Raw genomic sequence first — 25,316 nt, 5'->3', positions numbered from 1 at the left:
ATAACTACGTGTATCTGTAATTCCTCTTTGGAAGTTGCACACAATGCAAACCACTAAAAAAATTCATCGGAGCCTCGGTGTCAAACGGAGACTCTATGGGAGAGCTTGCGCATCTCCGCTCTCCACTCAAAGAATTGACATGCTATACCGTAACTCGGGATTTCGGAAGTAGGACCCTATAATGAATAATAGTATATTTTATAGATGTCTGTGGCAGGAAAGCCCTTTGTAGGTTACATTTTTTAAAGACTATTTGACCAGCATTTATTCTTCATGCTTTCAATCAGTTTCTCATACTTTTTACTTCATATTGTAAACACTTGAACTTTTCGAACTGTGCCTGATGTTTTCTTCATAAACAGATATAATAGAAATCAGTGAACCTTAAGTGCTACAAATCTTATCTGTCGCTTTACTGAAATAAAATATAATAACTTTGTGTACATAACTTTAACTATTGGCTCTCTCCTGAGATCAGTTTATTAGGATTCATAAGTCTTCATTAATTTATACAGCCCTATGTGTCTATTTCACCTGCAACTTATGGAAGATGGCTAACCTTTCAATAATTTACTGTTTTATAAAGGTTTCTTCTTATGTTAATTCTGTAGTTATCTCCAGTTTGACAGTGTGATAAGAAAAGATACTATTTTGGGAAGATTTACAGCCACTGTTATTAAAGCAAATATATGTAATACATAATTCTTTAACTGTTATTCACAACATGAACTATACTACTCTAAAAATGTGATTACTCTGACATAATAGGACAAATACAATTAAATATGTAGAACAGATGGAATATTAGATACATAGATAAAAAGATAAATAGATTGATAAGTAAGAGAATGAAAACTGAGGACACTGGTTAGAATACATTTTTTATGTAACCTGAAAATATGATCTGTTCCTTGAATATCTTTCCCTCCTGATAAAATAAATGCACTGATCATACACATTTCAAGGATAAAATAAAATGCTTCAATCGGATATGTTCTTTAAGCCTTAAAGGGGCTGGTCCATGTGGACACCCTATTAGGGCATATGATAATATTTTACACGTCACTAATAGTCTAATAGTTTAATGTTACTTAACTGCTGACTTCGTTCTTGAACATTTAACTACTGTATGCCATGTATTTTTATTTTACTGACTAAAAAAATTCCCTGATTTTATGTGACCTCTTGTTGGAAGGGATATTAGCACAATAAATAACAAAAATGTATGTCAATCAGATTACTGTGCATATTCCTGAGGTAGACATAATGGGGTAAAGTGAAACTGGCTCAGTTTCCCCTAGCAGCCAATCAGATTCCATCTTTGATTTTTCAAAGAGCCTGTGAGAAAAGTGGAATCTGATTGGTTGCTAGGGGCAACTGAGCCAGTTCCACTTAAAGGGAACCTGTCACCCCCCGTGCCGGGGTGACAGGTCCCCGACCCCTCGTTAGAGCCCCCTATACTCACCTAATCCCGCCGGGTCCCGCTTCTGGAGGTGGTCAGGTGATGAAGTTCTCAGCCGCCGCAGCCCGGCGCGCGCTGAGAGAGTCCAACACCCATAGAGAATGACAGGAGAGTCCAGCGCTCCGTCATTCTCTATGAGCGTTGGACTCATCTCTCAGCGCGCGCGCCGGGCTGCGGCGGCTGAGATCTCCGTCACCCGACCACCTCCAGAAGCGGGACCCGGCAGGATTAGGTGAGTATAGGGGGCTCTAACGGGGGGTCTGGAGCCTGTCACCATGGCACGGGGGGTGACAGGTTCCCTTTAACACCATGTTTGATAAATCTCCCTCAATGTATGTAATATTATTCATGTATTGCAGTTTGATGTTTTGCCAGGAAATTATCACTAAGAAAATAAAGTCTCTTGTAAATGGAACAATTTTACTCAAATTTAGAAATGTAACGACAGTTAAAGAATAATGCCTCTTAAGTGAGGTTTAATCCCTAAAGTCGTGAGGTCGCCTCTAATTACATCTTCCTGGTATACAGTGTATATAAATACATTTTCTGTAGGAGTAGATTTTAGTTACATATAGTAACTGAATGCGCAAGGGCAGCAAGTCCATCTCCTTTGAAACAAGTCATAGTGTGTGTGTGTGTGTATATGTATATATATATATATATATATATATATATATATATATAGAGAGAGAGAGAGAGAGAGAGAGAGAGAGAGATTTGAAAAAAAATAACATTTGTTCATAATCTCGACATTGCGCACCCCATTACACTTATTCAGATGCTAATTGGGTGATCATAAGAGATGAGCAAATTTACAGTGAGATCGGGTTTATGAGACCCCAAACATTTAGCATTTGACTCCCAGTGGCTGGAGAAGATGGCCCTAAGGCTGCCTGGAAAACATAAATACAGTCATAGGCCATGTTCACAAAATGTATATTTTCGTAAAAGTACGGCCGATTGCAACAACAGTCGTGATTAATACGAAAATATACGTTACCTGGCCTCTATGGAATCTTGGCCGCAGTGTATACACATAGTACATATATACGTACACATGGTATACACTCCGGCTGGGATCTCTTGCGGCGCCTAAGAAAACTGACATGTCAGTTTTTTGCGGCCACTATTCAGTGAATAGTGGCCGCAGAAAACCCTGTCAGTGCACACTATGGAGCGAGCAGTATTGTGTTGCCCCCCCAAAAGTTATAAATATCACCAAAATACACTTATTACAGGAAATGCTTATAAAGTGCTTTTTTCCTTGCACCTACTACTGCATCAAGGTTTCACTTCCTGGATAACATGGTGATGTCACAACCTGACTCCCAGAGCTGTGCGGCTGTGGCTGATGGAGAGGATGATGGCAGGGGGATGCTCAGTGTCCCTCCAGTGCCCTGTGTCCCACAGTGTCCCCCTGCCATTATCCTCTCCAGCAGCCACAGCCCGCACAGCTCTGGGAGTCGGGTCGTGACATCACCATTTTATCTAGGAAGTGAAGCCTTGATGCTAAGTGTATATTGGTAATTTGTATAACTTTTAGGGGGCAATACAATACTTTAATAAAAAATTTTGCCGGACTCCTTTAACTATCTAGGATATAACTTTATTTTTCTATAATTTGTGTTGATTTTTTTTTTTACAGAATGTTTATAGATAGTCATAATATTCTGACCATGGTAACACCTACTCCAATAAGACGTTCTAGGAAAAATTCCTTAAGAATAATTTTCTTGTACTTCATAAAGATATCATTTTTATAAGTAATCTCTCTTATGATTAATTTAGACAGGACTATCTCCCGGCACATTCAATCAGGTAATTTGAAATACAAAGAGGACACATCAAAACGGCTTTCTGGAAATAAATTTCAAGAAAAATACATTGTATTGAGGGAAAGGAAGCTTCTTATCTACAAAGACATAAAGGTAACAGTATTTAAAATTTCGGCTTGTGATTGCAAAATACTGTATTGTGAGACTTCATTCTAAAAAAATATTTCTATGATGTTCCCACTTTAAAAGGTAAACTAAAATTTAAAGCTTGTGACATTTCAGTATTATTTTTAAACAATCAACAGCATTATGTTGGCTGTGTTTAGTTTGGCAATATCCCCTTTCTAAGGCGGCAGGGGTAGCTGTTTGCATACAACAAGATATAAGAAGGAAACAGAGCTGGGTTCTACTAAACCATGATGCTTGCTATTGGCATAATGGCCATAGCTTAAACTAAGAAATGGTAGCAAATACCATCAAGCAAATTTGTCAGGTTTCATATGTAACCCTATCCTACAGCAGAACAGGATAAAGGTTGAGCTTGAGGATATATCATTTTCTGTGATTTGATACAGTAATGTCATGGGAAAGGCTGACTAAAGAGGTTTTATGGAGTTATATAAATGAAGCTTAAAGCTGACCTGTTCTGTAAATAAGCCCATGGCTAGATACGGCTAGTTATTCCAGGCATACTTTTATTTTTTTAATAGTTCTATCGACAACATATAAGCTGTTATGAGCATGCTTGTTGAGACCTCAGTAGAGTGCTCTGCCCGTAAAGAACGGGTGAGACAGCTCTTTTGGCCATGATTCAGAGTCTAAATTGTGTGTTTCATTTGTACCAGTCTAAACTATGTATTATACTGGTACATGATAAGTGATGATTGACAGGTTTTCACTGCACTCGTCTGGTTTCTTCTGCTATCTCCATTCCGTGCCAGTCTGTGTTCTGTTTGGATGTCAGAGAGCTGGTCCAATCACGCTCTGGAATGGGACTGACATCTCATAAGAAGTCCTCTTGTGCTCTGGGACCTTGCTTGCAATAGTCTCTTGTAGCTTCATATTGGATTGAATTGCTTGGAATTCTAACCTATTTGTCTGTCCTTCTGATGTCCGTTTTTGACCAATGTCCTGGTGCCATTCTTCTATCTCTGGTTTGATTTGTATCTGCCTAACTATTCTTTATCATGTTTTTCTGTCTTGTCTCATTCTGGTTTTTACTTAGCTAGGAAGCTGGCAAGTAGGCAGGGACAATCTAGGGGGGCTTAGCGCTAGGGCTCACATATAAATATAAATCAGACTCAAGGGCACAGTGTGTTCTGCCCAACAAGAGAAGAGACTAGATAAGTCCAGGTCATGTCTTCTTTATATAGAGGCTGTCAATCAAACAGGTAAGGCAGTCACATATGGACCATATTGTGGTGATGAGAAGAACATGGGCTGGACTTATCTGAGTTTTTACCATGCTGAGAAACTACCCCTGGACACTTAACCCTCATTTTAATACCAAATTGCAATTGCTGGCATCCCACTGGACTTGTAAAGTGTCTAGCAGAAATCTATTACATTTTTTTTAAATTCAATAGGTAGCACTAGCAATACTTACCTGTCCGCTATTCTCTTGATGCCCGCTGGCTCTGGTTTCCAGCTCACTGACAGCCCATTAAGCCAATTACTGCAATGTCCCACTGCAGTCAGTCACTGTCAGTGATTGGCTAAGCGGGCTGTCATTGTGTGGGGGACCGGAGTAGGTGGGAAAACTAGAGAATCACCATGACGGGTAAAAACATAAGGAGAAAAGGAGCTGTGGGAATAAAGTCACAGGAGGAGACAAAATGGACCACCAACAGGTCATGTTTTGAGGATTTCCTTAGTATTTCAAAGGTGATATAATTATACTCAGTGCATCAGGTATTATCACAGATGTTCTTTATATGGGATATCCTCAAAACATGACCTGTTGGTGGACCATGAAGACTAGAGTTGAGAAACATTGGTCTATAGTGATGTTGAGTTTAATAGAACATCAAGGAAACTGGGTGCCAATAATAAAGACTCCTAAATTTTCTACTGTGGCTATATGAGACAGGTCCGTTATATATTCGTATGCTAGTCCTGAGCCTTAACTTACATTATTGTGTTAAAATCTCCAAGCATTTCTTGCACATAATTAAAAAAAAAACTTAACAAAAAAAACAGCCTTTTTAATAAAGCATGCTATGGGTCAATTCACTTTTGTTGTAGCAAAGCAATGTAATGTATTCAACATTTTCTTTAGATTACTGTATATCTGTATGTAAACTGTAAAATGATGTTCATCATGAGCAAACAGCATATGTTTTTCCATAATGAACATACTGGTTAAGAATTCATTGTGATATCGTCCTTTCCACTTCATAGAAGATATGTTCTTTGGTAATGTATTTTCAATTTCTTCACATTTGATTTGTTATATAAGCAACAAAATTGTTTTGCGTTAACAAAGCGTGTATTGATATATGTTTGTACTGAGATATGGACATGAATAGTTTGATGATGCTTGATGAAGAATCTAATTCTGGAAATAATAATAGCAAAAAAAATATTACCAGATACAAAATAGAGAATAGTTAGTTGACTAAAATGAAAAAGTTTACATTTAAGGGTAAATATGCCATTCTGAGGGGGCATTCTTTTCTTAGGCTATGTTCCCACACAGTATTTTTGGTCAGTATTTTGCAACCAAAACCAGGAGTGGATTGAAAACACAGAAAGGCTATTTTCACACACTGTTGAAATTGAGTGGATAGCCGCCATTTAATGGCAAATAAGGGTCGCCATTGTTTTGAAATAGCAGCCATTATTTGTCATTAAATGGTGGCCATTCACTCAATTTCAACAGTGTGTGAATATAGCCTTTCTGTGTTTTTAATCCACTCCTGGTTTTGATAACAAAATACTGAGCAAATATACTGTGTGGGAACATAGCCTAACACTTACAATTTACATTTGGTAAGCTTACACAAATTAATTGACAGTCCAAATAATTAGCTACTTAAAATAGTAAACTACTTAAAATTCATAAATTTTATTTATATATAATTTTATGTATATATACATACATACAGAATATATGAATTTTAAGCAGTTAAGAGTGTTTTTTATTGGATTTTATAAAGGTTTAAAAATTTAGGTAAAACAGTACATCTAATAGTGTGTAGTGTCATTCTCATATTCTCATACAAATGAACTTTAGCTGTTTCAGGATGACTAAAATAAAATGTAAAGCAATTTAAAGCCTTATGCACACGTTCAGTATTTTTTTCAAATCCTTAGATTCCAACCGAAATCCACCCATACAATCCGCTAAAATTTTTGGATTGGGCATATATACTGCATCTGTTTTTCTGTAAATCCTTTTTCTTTTTTTTTTTTAACATTTCAATTATAACTCTTCTGAATTTATTCATGTTCAGCTGCCAAAGCAATCGTACAATGTACATGCATGATCTATTGTTTCATTGTATTGGGCGTGATTCTAGCCTCTCTGCTGCCCAAGGCGAACTATAGGATGACACCCCCCCCCCCCCCGTCAATCCGCCCACATTATAATCCACTACTGCCCCCCCCACACACACACAAACACACTGCTTTCCCCAATAAACATAATGTTTGGTCCCTTGCTGCACAGAGGATGTCAGGAGAGGAGGGGGCTGATCTTATAGGGGAGGTCACAGCAGCACAGAGGAGGTCTGGAGAGGAGGGTGCTAATCCTATAGGAGAGGTCCCAGCAGCACAGAGGAGGTCAGGAGAGGAGGGTGCTAATCCTATAAGAGAGGTCCCAGCAGCACAGAGGAGGTCAGGAGAGGAAGGTGCTAATCCTATAGGAGAGGTCCCAGCAGCACAGAGGATGTCAGGAGAGGAGGGTGCTAATCCTATAGGAGAAGTCCCAGCAGCACAGAGGATGTCAGGAGAGGAGGGTGCTGATCTTTTAGGAGATGGTCCCCCTCTTCCCCCCTTATAGATGGACCCCCTCTTCCCCCCTTATAGATGGTCCCCTCTCCCTTATAGATGGTCCCCCTCTCCCTTATAGATGGTCCCCCTCTCCCCCCCCTTATAGATGGTCCCCCTCTCCCCCCTCCCTTATAGATGGTCCCCCTCTCCCCCTCCCTTATAGGTGGTCCCCCTCTCCCCCTCCCTTATAGATGGTCCCCCTCTTTCCCCTCCCTTATAGATGGTCCCCCTCTTCCCCCCTCCTCCCCCCTCCCTTATAGATGGTCCCCCTCCCCCCCCTTATAGATGGTCCCCCTCCCCCCTTATAGATGGTCCCCCTCCCCCCCTTATAGATGGTCCCCCTCTTCCCTCCCCCCCCTTATAGATGTTCCCCCTCTTCCCCCCTTATAGATGGTCCCCCTCTCCCCCCCTTATAGATGGTCCCCCTCTCCCCCTCCCTTATAGATGGTCCCCCTTTCCCCCCCCCTTATAGATGCCCCCCCCTTATAGATGGTCCCCCTCTCCCCCCTCCCTTATAGATGGTCCCCCTCTTTCCCCTTCCTTATAGATGGTCCCCCTCTTTCCCCTCTCCCTTATAGATGTTCCCCCTCTCCCCTCCCTTATAGATGGTCCCCCTCTTTCCCCACCCCCTTATAGATGGTCCCCCTCTTCCCTCCCCCCCTTATAGATGGTCCCCCTCTGCCCCCCCCTTATAGATGCCCCCCCCCCTTATAGATGGTCCCCCTCTCCCCCCTTATAGATGGTCCCCCTCCTCCCTCTCCCTTATAGATGGTCCCCCTCTTTCCCCCCCTTATAGATGGTCCCCCTCTCCCTTATATATGCCCCCCCCCCCCCCCTGCACAGCAGATAAAACAAAAACAAAAAAAAGCACACAACTCACCTGCCATCCGTTCCCCCGTCGAGCCTCTCTGGTCTGGTCCCCGGCTGATGTGCAGCTGCTGGGGGTGTCCCATCCTGTCCCCAGCAGCGCGCGCATCAGAGAGCTCCCCGTGCACCTGTGGCTGTGACTTCCGGTTCTCTGATGCTCTCTGATGCGCGCGCTGCCGGGGACAGGATGGGACACCCCCGGCAGCCGCACATCAGCCGGGGGACAAAGGCTGCATTCCCACGTTCCGTGATCCTGACGGATCACGGACGTGGAATCCCGGTACTGGAGACCCCCGCGCCCCGGACAGCATCTGTAATTAGATGCTGGGAGCGGGGGAGACTGTATTCATAAGCGCCGCGCTGTAGTAACAGCACCGCGCGGCTGATTCATTACAGCGCGACGCTTATGAATACAGTCTCCCCCGCTCCCAGCATCTAATTACAGATGCTGTCCGGGCACGGGGGTCTCCGGTACATGGTACAATCAGTGGCTGATTATAATGTGGGCGGCCGCCCGAACCGCCCCTATTATAATCTTCCACTGAATGCCGCCCCCAGGGGCGTAGCTAATGTCTCTTGGGCCCTGGTGCAAGAGGTCAACTTGGGCCCCCCCTTTCTCGATGCTATTGGTATATATATATCTCAAGACTGATATTACCAATAATACCAGTATACAGGAAATATTATCACCGCCATACTGTTACTAAACAAATCCTGTTTACTGGGACCAATATTGCCAATATTACTAGTACACAAGGGGAAATATTACCGCCACACCACAACCATCACCACCATATTGTTACTGACCAAATCCAGTATACTAAATCCAATAAAACACAGTACCAGATAACAAGTAACAAATAATACCACCACATAGTGACTAACACCACCGCTGCTACTGAATATAATCCTCTGTACATAGACCAATATCACTTCATACAGTCATATAGAGGTGGACGCACTGTACACAGGATCTATACACCATATACATTACAGTGCAGTTATATCAAGTGACTCACAGGGGACGTCTTCTCTGATCGGAGTTCTTCCCTTTTCATCTTCTCCATCTGCCCTGGGCCATTATGAGAACTTCTCTGGGCCATGAATCCACTGAATCTGCCAGACAGACATATTAGGCTCCTCACACTGACACCATCTTCATCTCTCTAAAAACTGCACATCTGTACTGTCCCCTTTACACCCTCATTTAGTAGGTAGCCCTGACACTATGTGACCCCCCCTTACAGTACATGCCCCCCTCTGTGCATGCCCTATTGTATACACCCCCCATGTAGTCCACCTTATAGATGGCCCCCAATGTTTCCCCCTTATAGATGGCCCCCTGTGTTGTCCCTCTTATAGATGCCCCCATGTTATCCCCCATATAGATGGCCCCCCATTTTATCCCCCTTACAGATGCCCCCCATGTTGTCCCCTCCTCCTGCCTTTTCATCACCATACTACTACCCCTTTTATCCTCCTGCCATTCCGTCATCATACTACTACCCCTTCATCCTCCTGCCCTTTCATAATCATACTACAAACACCTCCATCATAATACTACCACCCCCTTCATCCTCCTGCCCTTTCATCATCATACCACTACACCCTTCATCATCCTCTTGTTCCTTAATCATCATACCACTACACCCTCATCATCCTCTTGTTCCATCATCATACCACTACACCCCATCATCCTCTTGTTCCTTCATCATACCACTACACCTCACATCATCCTCTTGTTTCATCATCATACCACTACACCCCTCATCATCCTCTTGTTCCTTCATCATACCACTACACCCCCATCATCCTCTTGTTCTTTCATCATCATACCACTACACCCCATCATCCTCTTGTTCCTTCATCATCATCATACCACTACATCCCCATCATCCTCTTGTTCCTTCATCATCATACCACTACACCCCTCATCATCCTCTTGTTCCATCATCATACCACTACACCCCCATCATCCTCTTGTTCCACCATCATACCACTACACCCCCCATCATCCTCTTGTTCCATCATCATCATACCACTACACCCCGCATCATCCTCTTGTTCCATCATCATCATCATACCACTACACCCCCCATCATCCTCTTGTTTCATCATCATCATACCACTACACCCCTCATCATCCTCTTGTTCCATCATTATCATACCACTACACCCCCATCATCCTCTTGTTCCATCATCATCATCATCATACCACTACACCCCTCATCATCCTCTTGTTCCATCACCATACCACTACACCCCCATCATCCTCTTGTTCCATCACCATACCACTACACCCCCCATCATCCTCTTGTTCCTTAATCATCACCATACCACTACACCCCCCATCATCCTCTTGTTCCATCATCATACCACTACACCCCCATCATCCTCTTGTTCCATCATCATCACCATACCACTACACCCTCCATCATCCTCTTGTTCCATCATCATCATACCACTACCCCCCATCATCCTCTTGTTCCATCATCATCACCATACCGCTACACCCCCCATCATCCTCTTGTTCCATCATCATACCACTACACCCCCCATCATCCTCTTATTCCATCATCATTATCATCACCATACCACTACACCCCCATCATCCTCTTGTTCCTTCATCATCACCATACCACTACACCCCCCATCATCCTCTTGTTCCATCACCATACCACTACACCCCACATCATCCTCTTGTTCCTTCATCATCACCATACCACTACACCCCCATCATCCTCTTGTTCCATCATCATACCACTACACCCCCATCATCCTCTTGTTCCTTCATCATACCACTACACCCCCATCATCCTCTTGTTCCTTCATCATACCACTACACCCCTCATCATCCTCTTGTTCCTTCATCATACCACTACACCCCCATCATCCTCTTGTTCCTTCATCATACCACTACACCCCCATCATCCTCTTGTTCCTTCATCATACCACTACACCCCCATCATGCCCTTTAAAACTAAAAAATCTTTACTCACCTGAATGGTTCCTCTAGTCTTCTTGTCACGCGCGCTGGCGGGCTTACCGCGGCTGGGGGGTGGGGCTTCCAGCAGAGGGGCAGAACTTCGTGGGACCTGTTTTTTTGCCCTCAAGATGCTCCCAGCCCCGCAAGTCAGCCGGGGGCCGTCCCAGCTTGCCTCTTGTGATCGCAGGCAAAACATTGCTTGCGGTCACAAGAGGGAGTGGGAGCAGAACAGTGGCAAGGGGGGGGCCCCGCGGGCCCCCCCTTGGTAGCGGCCCGGTCGCGGCGGCGACCGCTGCGACCGTGGTAGCTACGCCACTGGCCGCCCCCATGATAACAGCTGGTGGCGCCGCCTGAGGCAGGCGACTCGGGTCGCCTCATCATTGCGGCTCCACTGCCTATGGCAGTACTTTAGAACAAACAAAGCTTCTGGTGTGTGCATTATGTAACGCTGTTATTAAATGATGAAATAGCTAGATTGTAGAAATTGTTATACGAGTATAGTGTAGTATGAGTGTATATATATATATATATATTTTTTTTTTTTACAAAACAAGCTAACATACAATGAGATTTAATGACGCTAGATTATAGTTTTGAGTTGGTTAGTAATTGGTTAGTAATGAATAATGAATGATCTTGCTGTACATTGTTAAAAAAATCACTTACGTTGAATACAACGATTTTTTCTATTAAATTATCTATTCTCATTTTATTTTCTCATAAATCAGCAAAAGAGTAAGTTGTAAATTATAAGGTTTACCATAAAATGTACATTCATTTAGAAGGCAGGCAATCGCCCATTTTAGGTCATTTATTATTTTATGATGTTCACATTCAGAGTTTGAAAACTCAGCTAAAAGCTGAAGGAGCATGACATTCTGACTTAGCCCCTACATTCTAGCAATTGATAGAGGACCTTCTTCACAGACTTGTGCAGAAAACGTTGAACTTAGTTGCTGACAGCAATCAACCAGTTTAGGAAACTTTTTTTTTTCTAATGTAGATGTACAGATATGTTCCGTCTTACTTTCCAGATATCACTATTGAATACATTTACCTGTAACACCACACAGCACACTGTATTCTTTACCTGTAACACCACCCAGCACGCTGTATTCTCTACCTGTAAAACTACACAGCAAGCTGTATACTCTACCTGTAACACCACACAGCATGCTTTATTCTTTACCTGTAACACCACCCAGCATGCTGTATTCTCTACCTGTAACACCACACAGCACACTGTATTCTCTACCTGTAACACCACACAGCGCTGTATTCTCTATCTGTAACACCACGCAGCACACTGTATTCTTTACCTGTAACACCACACAGAACGCTGTATTCTCTACCTGTAACACCACACAGCACGCTGTATTCTCTACCTGTAACACAACACACCACGCTGTATTCTCTACCTGTAACACCACACAGCACACTGTATTCTCTACCTGTAACGCCACACAGCACGCTGTGTTCTCTACCTGTAACACCACGCAGCACACTGTATTCTTTACCTGTAACACCACACAGAACGCTGTATTCTCTACCTGTAACACCACACAGCACGCTGTATTCTCTACCTGTAACACCACACACCACGCTGTATTCTCTACCTGTAACACCACACAGCACACTGTAGTCTCTACCTATAACACCACACAGCACACTGTATTCTCTACCTGTAACACCACACAGCACACTGTATTCTCTACTTGTAACGCCACACAGCACGCTGTATTCTCTACCTGTAACACCACACAGCATTCTGTATTCTCTACCTGTAACACCACGCAGCACACTGTATTCTCTACCTGTAACACCACACAGCACACTGTATTCTCTACCTGTAACGCCACACAGCACGCTGTATTCTCTACCTGTAACACCACACAGCACACTGTATTCTCTACCTGTAACACCACACAGCACACTGTTTTCTCTACCTGTAACACCACACAGCACGCTGTATTCTCTACCTGTAACACCACACAGCACGCTGTATTCTCTACCTGTAACACCACACAGGACGCTGTATTCTCTACCTGTAACACCACACAGCACGCTGTATTCTCTACCTGAAACACCACACAGCACGCTGTATTCTCTACCTGTAACGCCACACAGGACGCTGTATTCTCTACCTGTAACACCACACAGCACACTGTATTTTCTTCCTGTAACACCACACAGCACACTGTATTCTCTACCTGTAACGCCACACAGCACGCTGTATTCTCTACCTGTAACACCACACAGCACGCTGTATTCTCTACCTGTAACACCACACAGCACACTGTATTCTCTACCTGTAACACCACACAGCACGCTGTATTCTCTACCTGTAACACCACACAGCACACTGTATTCTCTACCTGTAACGCCACACAGCACGCTGTGTTCTCTACCTGTAACACCACACAGCACACTGTATTTTCTTCCTGTAACACCACACAGCACGCTGTATTCTCTACCAGTAACGCTGATATTGGAATAAAGTAAACAACTGTTTGAACTTTTTTTTCTTTTCATTTCCACGCACACATTATGATCAAGCATCTTTTATCTTTGATGTCGAGCCCCACAATAAGACTGTTATCCTCTCTGCCGTTTAGCATAATTTACTTGTGTTACTGCATCATTTTTATGAATACGCTGCAGTACTGCAATGACACTCCAACATATGTGAACACAGCCCTAATTTCACTGCAGAGTTTTGCACAATCAGCGAAATCAGTGTAACATCTGCTTCTAGCCGGTCAGAGATGGTGAATCACTCAGCCAGAGATCACGCCCTGCCCCCTTTCTGCATCATCAGCCTGCACTCAGCAAACACACACAATGTGAGACAGAGGCATGGAATATTTGTCTCTTAAGGGGAAAGAGCAGTGGGAGCAGGAGACGATGTGGATTGGCACAGAGGTAATGTTTCTTCACTTTCTGGATTTCAAACAGCTACCAGTGTGGCAGAACCGTACAGATATGGTAATACATTATGTAGACATATCTATATAACTTTTAATGTACTTTTAATAGAAAACAAGTTTTCCTTATCCAGAGTTCCCCTTTAATGCAATGTTCCTCCCTGTATCTAAAATCCATAGCTCTTTTATTTTTCCACCTACAGGGCTGATTGAGGTGTCATTTTTTGTTCCATGATCTCTAGTTTTTATTAATATCATATTGGTGTAACAGAAAATTTTTGATAGCTTTTTATAAAAAAAATTCTAAAAGCAATCTTGGTGTTTTTTTTTTTTTTTTTTAATTTACACAGTACACCGTGCGGGAACAATAATGTTATATTTTAATAGATCGGACAATTCCGCATGCTCCGATATACAATATGTTTTTTTTTTTGTTTTTTTTTTTCATAATGGGCAAAGGGGTATTTTAAACTTTTATTAACAGGGGGGTTATTAGTTTTTTTTTATACTTTTAAAAACTTTTTTTTAATTACACTTTTTTTAACACTTTTTTTTCACCTTAAACATGCAATCATTAGATTGCATATACAGATCTATGCTATGTCATAGATCATAGATCATGCCATAGCATAGATCAGTGTTATCGGTGATCTATGCATAGAGCCTGCAGCCTCTATACATAGAACGCCGATCCAACAGGAAAGAGGTGAGTGGATAACCCCTGCCCGTCAGCACAAGCCATGCTGTGGTGGTCCCGATCACTCAGTGACAGAAGCTTGTTCTGTCACCGAGTACCTTAAACGCCGCAATCGCTATAGATCACAGCGTTAAAGGGGTTAATGGCAAGCAGCTGCAGGATCGCAGCTGCCTGTAATCACCCTCAGCTCCCTGGACTCTGATGTGTGCGAGACCGCTCTCACTGCAGTGGTCCCGCACACTTCAAACCCCCTGAAGTCCGGAACTTTTATGTATATTCATACTGCACTGGGTATGTGCAGTAGGAAAGTATATATACATGTTACTGATGTGAAGGGGTTAAGTTAAGGATTCCGATTTTTCATAAAAATTTTTGAACATAAAATCACAACATGATATCAGAACACATATTACACACCGTTTACGTGTGTTTATTTTGGTCAGGGTGTTCAGATGCTTCCGACCGATAAGGTCTTCTCTTCATGGCTCATCGCAATATCTGACTTGCTTCTGTAAAAGGGTTTTATAGACTTTCTACTGGTAGAGGGCCAATTTGGTAATTCTGTGCAATGCAATAGTGTTGCATTGAATTGCAAGTGCTCCAGGAGGTTTTAAAATATTACAAAAAAAAAAAAAAAACACTTAATAAAAAGTTAATCATTAATGACATTTGATGTATGGTCTAGCTCTTTGATTTCTTTGACACGTAACCCATATTGTGCATTGTACATTAGTGATTACTGGTAACAAAACATGTATTAATGAATAACCGTAATGCAGGATTAACATGATACAGCATCTAATATGATGTCTTACATAAATATTATAATATTGTTTTCTTTGTATTATATTTTAGAGCATCAAGCCAGATAAAGAGCTGCCTGTGGTGCCCTGCAAAGTTTACCTAGGAATTAGGAAGAAACTGAAACCACCAACAAGGTTTGTTAAGAGGATCATTTCTAGTTATTCATTTGGAACACAAATAGTTTACTTTGTTCTATAATGAAATGCTCTAACAATGGAACAAAATATAAAAGCCGTACTTTATAGTTCTATTGTAAACCAATAAACTATCTTTAAATGAACAACCATTTAAACTCCTGTACAATTTCCCACGTACCTTGAACCAGAGCCTGTCTAATAAGTCTAGAGATCAGCTGACCATACAGTATACATTATTGTTTAGCTAACACTTAGGGGAGAATTCATGAAGACAGGCGTACAAGTATGCCGGTCTTACGTTAGGCCCCGCCTCCTTTTCTCCAGCAGGATTCACTTAAAGGCGCAAGCCTCTTAGTGAATCCGGCCGGCCAGGCACCCGAACCTGTGCCCAGCATACTAAATCTACACCTGCTGGAAGCAGGTGTAGATTTGAATCATGATTTACGAATCCGTACCTTCTCCCTGGCGTTCGCCTCGGGCGGACGCTTCATAAATGTCCCCCTTACTGCATATGGCTATCTTCACACAACGTCAAAAATAAAGAAAAGGTGGCCAATTTTGCTATTTAAAATAACGTTTGTTTTTGCCGCGATGTAACTGACAGCAATGGCAATACATTGAAGTAAGTGGAAAGACAGACATCCAATGTACACAATGCATTGAATTTACCGCGGACGTCAATAATGAACACGATCATGATTTTCGAACGTCTTTTGCACACAGCGGACGTTTTTTATAAGTTGTTCATACAGTTTTTCTTTTGTCACCATTTTTTCCCCATTTTTACTATTAAGGTCAAAGGTCATTTCAATTAAGCCACACCCAAAGGGCAATTAGTAGTCCCAAACTAAAATAATGTACCAACAGCTGTCATTGCACTAAGGGGAGGCCAGGCTGCTAAATGGCGTCCGTTATTTTAGACTCAAAATGACGGACGTCATTTTAAACAGAGCTGAAAAAACCAATGTGTGAACATAGCCTATCTCTCTCAGTACCTATATACACATGCAAGGAGAGGTAAGCTGCTATCTCCCCAAAAATTAACAAATTAACAAATTTAATTTTTATAATTTGTTATATGCAATTAGTATGGTCAGCTTTAGTCTATAATAAAACACTCTTAAGAAACCACACTGCCATTATCACAAAACATTTTGTGAACCTCATATAGTAACCTTTAAAGCCTGCGCAGTAAAGTTCACTTTACCAGGCAATATTATATTATACTCTGATGTTCTAATTACTATGTTCTTGTAGCACTAAATATTTTATTTCAATATATTCCAGGTTTGGCTTGACAATTTGTCTAGAAAAACATCAATGGTAAGAATTCAGTTTGAAAAAATGTTGACCTTTCTTATACTTTTTACATACAGTCCTCACATAAAATAGCTAAAAAGGGGGCATTGTAAAAAGTGTCATTTGACTTTAAGGAAGTTTTACTAGTTGGAATACAAAGTAATATGTTGATAAACACACTATATAAACCAAGCCTGAGGGTATGCCACCCAGTCTTCTCTATTTATGTACAAAAAGCAGTGGGAGGGCAGAGTACATTGTCAATTAATTATGAATCTTTTAACAACTTTTGGGGACATTGGTAAAGTACAAACAAGTAAAAATGTTTAAAGTATTCATACAGTATATGGCTATATTCACACAATGTATGTTTTGTATAAATCACGGCTGTTGTTGCAGTATACTCTCCAGCCGGAATTCAATCCAGCCCCAAGGAAAACTTCTGTGGCTGCTATTCACTGAATAGCGGGCGCAGAGAACCTGTCAGTTCACACAATGGAATGTGTGGCTGCACGCTCCATTGTGTGCAGCGATAAATTCGTATGCGGGCGCACACAGGTTCACCGGCATCCAAATTCATCAGAAAAGAAGATGATCTTCACAAAACGGCCGGTGTTATACCTAGTGTGAACCTGGCCTAATATTGGAAAATACTAAGACATTGTGAGCAACATGATACTTATATTTGGCTTTACAGCTTTATGTGGTTCTTCTGCCACGTGGCTGTGTCAGTACACTAGCGGGAACTTGAAGGGCAGGTTCACACACCATATTTTTTCAATTAATAATGGCAGTTGTAACACTGGATGCTATTTATTAAAAAAACAAATATACATTGCATTGTTTTCTATGGAACCCTGGATGCAATGTATACACTCTGTATACCCTCCGGCTGGGATCACAGAACGGCCGCTGCCATACAGTGTGTAAACTTAGCCTTAAACTGTTCAGGAGCTTGCGACACCAAAATTAAACATGATGCTGGGAGCTCCAAGGTCCAGTCCGCAGAACACCGTCTGTGTACCGATGGAATTCTTTGGACATGTGAATGACCCATTGAAAGTAAAAGTCCTGTGAAATTTAAAAAAAACAGGAAGGCAGAGGGACGCTTTATTCACTGACAGGTTGAGCAGGCAATCGATCAGAAGGCAGTGTCATTGCAGCTGGAAGAGCTGGTTACTTGACATACCCGGATTCAACCCGAAAATGTCAGCGGCCATAAGTGGGACCTGTTTAATAAATAAGGTATGGTAAGCATACCTTATTTATTAAGTTGCCCCATCCCCCTTGCCAGCCTGCCTGTTTTGAGGCTTTTCACCTCTTTTTAATTGATTTTTTTGTGCCAGTTGTGTCTTTTTGTGACTGATGTTTTGGGTCTCCCTTTATAATAATATTGAGGAATTTGTCATTCCTGTTGTGTTACTTTTATTACATTGTTCTTGTTCACTATTATAGTATGTGCATACTAAGGAATCCGTACGGATAACCAACCCCGGATTCCACCGTTCGCGCTTGCACATGTTAACACGTTCAGTAGACTTCATTCTATGCACAGGCAGATTTAGCCGTCTGCCCAAAGAATGGGCAGGTTGTGCATGAAAGGAAAATAGAGTCTATGGCAAGGGAGGAGATGCATGTGGGTGCAAGCAGGGGTGAGTGGGGGCGAACGGGGGAATCCGCGGTGGGTTATCCGTCCAGATTCTGTAGTGTGAACATACCTTTAGTATTAACCCTTTGTTAATAACAGAATCCTTCTGCAAGGTTGAGCCTGCGTTGTCTGTTGTGAGTCTTGTGAAATGTATCTGATGTTCCTCCATTATTCTGCATTCCTTTATAGCTTTATAATAATTCACAATTCTTGTTGGAATTTCAATAATGGAGATTTCATTTAATTCTCCCAGGCTTACACAATTATTTTGTAACCCTGTTAGCAGTCTTTTTTTTTTTTAAATTATAATGGGTAATTGAACCTGGTTTATTCCAGGAATGTTCTTTAGTTTTTATAGCCACATGTGGTGAGAGTAGTATAGGGTTTAATGGAATTTTCTCTATGCTGGATACTGAATTATCATACCTACATATTCTACTGTCTCATTTTCGCAGGAGGTGCCATTGGGACTTGATAATTTTTTGATACTTTAATATATGTCATTATTGCTTTTAGGGTTTAACTTGACTATAATTAGGGGGTATTTCAGGACAGTCCCTGCATCAGCTAGCAGAATGTCTTTATAGTGTTCGGAGCCTCAATAATATTTCTGCATTAGCTAAATAATACTTACTTTCTTCTCATTTAATCCTTTAGTCTTTTTCAAGTGGTTTCCCGGATGCTAAGATGTAGTCTGCTGTATAAAGCACCACTGCATTTACTACAGGGCTGTGTAAACTTATACCTACCAATGATTATAAAATGTAACCATAGTGAGTGAATATTTCATTAAAGAGGGTTACCCATACTTTAAAAATTGATGAACTCCTGGCATGCCTGCTAAGCAGTTGTTTGAAGTGGCATCATCTCAGTATAATATTAATGGCCTAATTTAAAGATAGCCTATCAATTTAAGAATCTTGGATAAATATAAACCAATAATGTTGCAGCCTTATTTGTTCCCACTATGTCTTGGATCTTGGATCAGCACGTCATTAATATATATTTTTACTTTTCTTTTTTTTTTTATGTACACTATATATAAAAGTGAAAAGAGCCAGCACTTTGCACCTTCACTATGCAAACAACAACTGGGATAGCACAAACCAATGTCAGCATTTTATGTACACTAAAGGCTATGTTCACACAACTTCAAAAAAAGAGAAAAGGCGGACGCTTTTGCTGTTTAAAAAGACGTCCGTTTTTGCATCGATTTAATTGACTTCAATGCAATGCATAATGCATAGAATGACGGACGTCCAATGCAAACAATGTATTAAACAACTGATATTTTCTGCGCGGACATCAAAGTAATGATCATGACAATTATTGCAAACAGCAGACGTTATTTATTTGTTATTCACACACAGTTTTTCTTTTTTTCTCCGTCCTTTCACCATGTGTACTATTAAATTCAATGGACTTTTCAATTAAGACACACCCAAAGGCCAATTAGTAAACAATTAGAATAATGTAACAACAGCCGTTATTGGGGGAAGCCAGACAGCTAAATGACATCGTCATTTTAGCTTCAAAATGGCAGACATCATTTTAAACAGAGCTGAGAAAACGTGTGAACGTAGCCAAATGGCCTTTTAATGCATTTTATTTAGCATGTCTTCTCCTGTTTAGTATTAAAAAACAAACAAACAAAAAACAAACAAAAAAAAATGCAGATGTATTTTGTAATTCGCTCCATATAGGTCACTATGTTGACAGACTTTAAACAAACCCTGTGTAGTCTGACACTGCAGTCACCTGTTTTTGCTAAGCAAGGAACTGTATACTTCGGAGAGTTTATTATAAGAGAAGGGGGTGGTAGAAGGGACAATGCATAATCACACTACAACCGGAATGCATCCCTAAAGATATGACCAATCATGCCCTGGGTATGATATGATGTCCTATGCTCACTTAACTAATCTTTAGGATATGTTCTCAAAACATTTTCTCAGACAAAAATAAGGCTGCAATTTGTTAATTATGTCCATAAATAATGATCATGCTCTTTATTTTTGGCCCTAATTACCAAAATACTGACGTATTTTCACCTTACAAAACACTGTGTGAACATAACTTTAAACGCAAAATATCTGATATTTGATTTGGTAGCACAAGAAGCTGACAAAGACATTGCATTCTTTCACTTATGTTCACTTTCTGATTTCCAAGTTATTAACAAAATATATAACTGCAGCCTATGAAACATTTTTTGCCAGGTTCTAAATGAATGGAGAAGAGATGTTTTAAAAGGTTTCTTATCTTCATTTCCGCCATTTTAAATTACAGCTCACAAGTTCTAGCTGTTCTGTTTTATACACTATTGATGGCATTTACAGGATGTAAAGTGAGTTTTATCTTTATACTACTTCTATCTTATTTTATAATTATACTCCATTCTATTTCCAGGTATCTGTGCTGTGACTCTGCAGAAACCCAGATGGAATGGCTGATCAGTATTCTTAATGCACAGGTAAAGTAGTGTTACGGAGATCAATGCATACACATATTTCTGTGATTTTAAAGACACACATTTTTCTTTCCAGATATATTATACAAGCCATAAACCTGTTATTGAAGAGCCACAAATCAAACTGCTGGGAATGATTTTATGATTTGGGTATTAAAGCATCATGCATAAAATTTGGCTAGAATTCAATCATGACCAATAAAATTTATGATGAGTCTCAGGAATACTAATTAACTATCTTTCTGATTTACAGTAATGGAAATGTTGATGAAAAAAACATTGACTTACTTAACAGATTTGGATGGAAATATAAATTACTGGCTTTGGTTTATTTTTGCACGTTATACATATTTCTGTTAAATTATTTGTTCATTGACATTTTATTTCCGTTACCTTGATATTAAAGAGGGTTTTAGCTGAATGCCAGGTACATCAATTAAAATTAATTATGTGTTTCGTGTCAGTTATATTGTGCTGTGCTAGGAGAGTCAGTAAAAACAGACCATTATTTATTACTATTGTTAATATGCTATTTTGGCCCAACAAAAAATGAAGTACAGTACCTAGCTAGGTTTAACAGCTTGACAATTAACAATGTAAGCATCACAAATTGTTGAAAAAGGTACAGTATCCTTTCAGGTTCCAAATGTTAATGAATACCTATGGTGGGAAATGAAATCTGGCCTGTGATCATACAGTACATAATTTTAGATGTAGTTTTATCAAAGGTTTGGCCCATTCAGCGGCAGAACACTCCTTTAACCTTATGACATGACGAGAGATAGAGGTCTGCTATCAGCTGGCAACACATCAAAGAAATAGTCACATCTGGGACATTAATAGCATATCCGCAGGATATGCTATAAATGCATGATATGTAGATGAGCCAGCTGTTTTACACAGTTTACATAACTTCTGTATCATGGAAATACCATGATTTGTATGCATCAACCATTAAAGTCAGTTTGAGCCCATTTGGCTGTTTTCAACATTCTGACTGCCTCCAGCAGCAACAACTGGGGAAGGGGTCAGGGGAATGAATGTATAATATTATATGTCCCAGAGGTGGGACCTACATCTATCAGAGACCCACAGGCTATGCCTTAAATGTACATATGGGAATAACTGTGCTACAGTTGCTAAATTTTGGTCAAAGTAACTGCTAGCAAAATAATTTCATTCAGACCCCTTTTTCTCCTTCTTCCTCCTCTCCTAGCTCTCTGTTCATGGCACTTTTTATGGGTACCCTTTCTTAGTTCAACTTTACTGCTTTTCAAGTACACTCATTACTTAGACTAAATAATCAGCAACTGGACGATATAGGACCTCAGAAATTCTAGTGCTAATGACCTCACCTATGTACACTCTAATGGCTTCCTAAACTTCTTTAAACACTGGAAAAGTTCTAAGCTAACATCACAAGAAAATTTACATTAATAACTTTACGTTCATACACATTGATCCTCATTTGCCAAGTAATTGCCCAAATACCTAGTATGTCTACTGTAAGTCAGCTTATAACTTCTGTACATCTTCCATAGACTGTACTGTACTACAAATCTTGGTGTCATATGCAAAGATAGAAACATTGCTGTTAATTCTATCCTTGATATTGTTAATAAACAAATTAAACAGAAGGGAGCCCAGTACTGACCCTGTGGTACACCACTTATAAACGGGAACCATTCAGTGTAGGAATCATTGACCACCACTCTCTGGGTACGGTCATTAAGCCAGTTTTCAATCAGTTCCAAACTAAACTTTCTAAACGCATAGACCTTAATTTACCAATCAGATGTCCATAAGGGACAGTGTCAAATGTTTTTGCAAAATCCAGGTACACTATATCCACAGCCGCCCTCTATCCAGGCTTTTACTCACTTCTTCATAAAAACATATAAGGTTGGGTTCTGTTCTTAGTAAAGCCATGCTTTTTATTAGTTATAATTCTATTACCCCTTACATATTCCTATATGTAGCCCCTCATCAGCCCCTCAAATTAAGAACTCTGGGTTGTAATCCATCAGGTCCTGAAGCTTTGATTACATTTAATTTATCTTGGACCATATCTACATTAAGCCATATCAGTACATTTCATGTGTTAGCAGCACTGGCCCCGCCCACCTCAGTACTGACCCCACCCAGATCAGCTCCATCCTCTCCTTTTGTATAAACAGAGCTGATTATATATTCTTCAATGTTGACTTGAAAGTAACAAATAAACAGTCTCAGTTTTGCCACCATCTTTTTGTCACCAGATGGCACCCAGTGATTTGTTCTTCTTTTACATGATACCATGTAGTTCAGAGAATCCAAAAATTATTGACTTGCTGTATACCTATTTTATTAATTTATAAATCTAACAAAACAAATAAGTATTCCTCTGGAAATTCTGCTGATGGCTGAGTTGCTATAATTCAAAATTAAAGACGGAATCTGATTGGTTGCTAGAGGCAACTGAGCCAGTTTCACTTTACACCATGTTTGATAAATCTCCCCCATGGTATTTTTATTGCATTTTTGATGCAATTTTCTTGTGATGTGTGCAATAGTGGTAAAATAAAGTGATTTCTGCCATGATTTTGATGAAATTGTTGTAAAAAATGGCACTGTTTTACCATGATTGAACATGGAAAAGTGCAAAAAGAAAAAGAAAAGACCCACCCTACATCACTAATTTGTTCTTGGCCTTGTCTTCAGTAATACATTCCCAAGAGGGATATCTAGCTCTTTCCGTGTTTTAAGACTCGCAACTGAGGCTCCATGGACCCCTTTTTTGCATATTTAAATTTATTGGGGTCAACGTATTAATGGAGACTCTTGAGTGAGTACTTTGTTGGATTTTGTTTTTCACTGATCTCCCTTAGCTCAGTGATTGCTGTGTTTTGTTGGTCTACTTTTCATTGCCCCATTAGCCAGAATCCTGTTCCACACTGATGAGGGGCAAATACCCTGAAACAGCTGTCTTTTGGTGGATGCCTGGCTTTGGTAAACCCTTGTCATATTGCAATCCTCACAGCAGAGTTAGATTTTGACACAAAAGGGGCCACCCTAGTATTTCCTTGTTTGTGTCCCACCAATACTCACAACCGAGTAGGACTTAAGGGGCTACGTATCAGGGTGGTTTGGTTATCTCCCCACTGGAAGGCACCCCTTTGGAAACAGACTTTCCTTCCCAAGAGGGATATCTGGCTATTCCTGTGTTTTGCAGGCTCCATGGACCCCTTTTTTGCATGTTTAAATTTTTAGGGGGCAGTGTATCAATGGAAACTCTTGAGTGAGTACTTCAGAGTTTTTTTTTTTTTTTTTTCCCCACTGATCACCTTGAGATCAGTTATTGCAGTGTTTTGTTTGTACTCTGTGAAATGTTGCAATAAAGATTGATCTGTGATATGACAGGGGGATAGTGATGTAGGTTGGAGGGGCTGGTCAGAGATGGTGACATCACTCAGCGTGTATTAAGGTCCAGCTACTACCAGATTGTACCGTACAGCCCCCCCAAAAAAACTTGTGGGAGCACAAGTATTTTTCCTGATTTCTGTATTTCATTCGCAAGGCTTATCTAAGTTCGATGCTATGCAGTGTCCATAAAATGGTAGATGTCCTTATGGTAGATCAATATTAAAACTGCAGCAGTGTGAACAGGTGATCATGTGCATAGCGGATAATGTGTCGAGTAACTTATCCACCACCCAGTTTTCCACGCAGTCCACCCACGCTACCCAAGGGAGTGGAACCCTTGCTCCATTAGCTCAGCCTCCTTCCCCACAGCCTGGCCCCTCCAGGGAAAGAAGGGATTCAGATCCACCACCATGATCCCAGGAACTCTTTTCTGGACCCTTTATTGAGTCAGAGCAACCGGAGCAGTCGATCAGTCCCGATGCCCAAACTATGCAGGTCACGCAGTCAGTGGGTGTTGAGAGTGGAAACTTGCAAGCGGGGGTTGGAAGAGGTGTCTGATGATGACGATGAGACCCGGTTGTCAGACAGAGAGGTTGTTGTCATGAATGTAACTCAAAATGAAGAGGAGAGTGAGGAAATGGAGGAAGAGCTGGTGGATAAGGACGAGGTGACTAACCCAAGCTGGGTGGATAAGCCTAGTGAAGACCGTGCTTCTGAGGGGGAGGCAAGTTCACCCGCAGGACCGGTTGGAAGAGGGGTGGGCAGAGGGAAAAGCAGGGGAAGAGCGAGTAGATTAGCAACTGTTTCACGGAGTCAAACTCCCGTAGCCAGGGCTAGATGTTACCAAGTCTG

At 40.9% G+C, this 25,316-nt stretch overlaps 1 protein-coding gene across 1 annotated transcript in view; it reads left to right on the top strand.

The window, feature by feature from the left end:
* Nucleotides 1-25,316, top strand: part of ARAP2 (ArfGAP with RhoGAP domain, ankyrin repeat and PH domain 2) — a 250,653-nt gene that overhangs the window by 210,789 nt on the left and 14,548 nt on the right. Inside the window, exons 28-31 of the mRNA XM_069977501.1 lie at nucleotides 3,251-3,390; nucleotides 15,560-15,642; nucleotides 16,933-16,968; nucleotides 21,002-21,065. Coding sequence (XP_069833602.1) covers nucleotides 3,251-3,390; nucleotides 15,560-15,642; nucleotides 16,933-16,968; nucleotides 21,002-21,065 — 323 coding nt within the window. The remainder of the gene's footprint in view (nucleotides 1-3,250; nucleotides 3,391-15,559; nucleotides 15,643-16,932; nucleotides 16,969-21,001; nucleotides 21,066-25,316) is intronic.

The sequence above is a fragment of the Dendropsophus ebraccatus genome, chromosome 7 (assembly GCF_027789765.1).
Source record: "Dendropsophus ebraccatus isolate aDenEbr1 chromosome 7, aDenEbr1.pat, whole genome shotgun sequence".
Classification (NCBI taxonomy): Eukaryota; Metazoa; Chordata; class Amphibia; order Anura; family Hylidae; genus Dendropsophus; species Dendropsophus ebraccatus.
The sequence above is the reverse complement of the archived record's forward strand: the minus strand, read 5'-3'. Positions and strand labels throughout refer to the sequence as shown.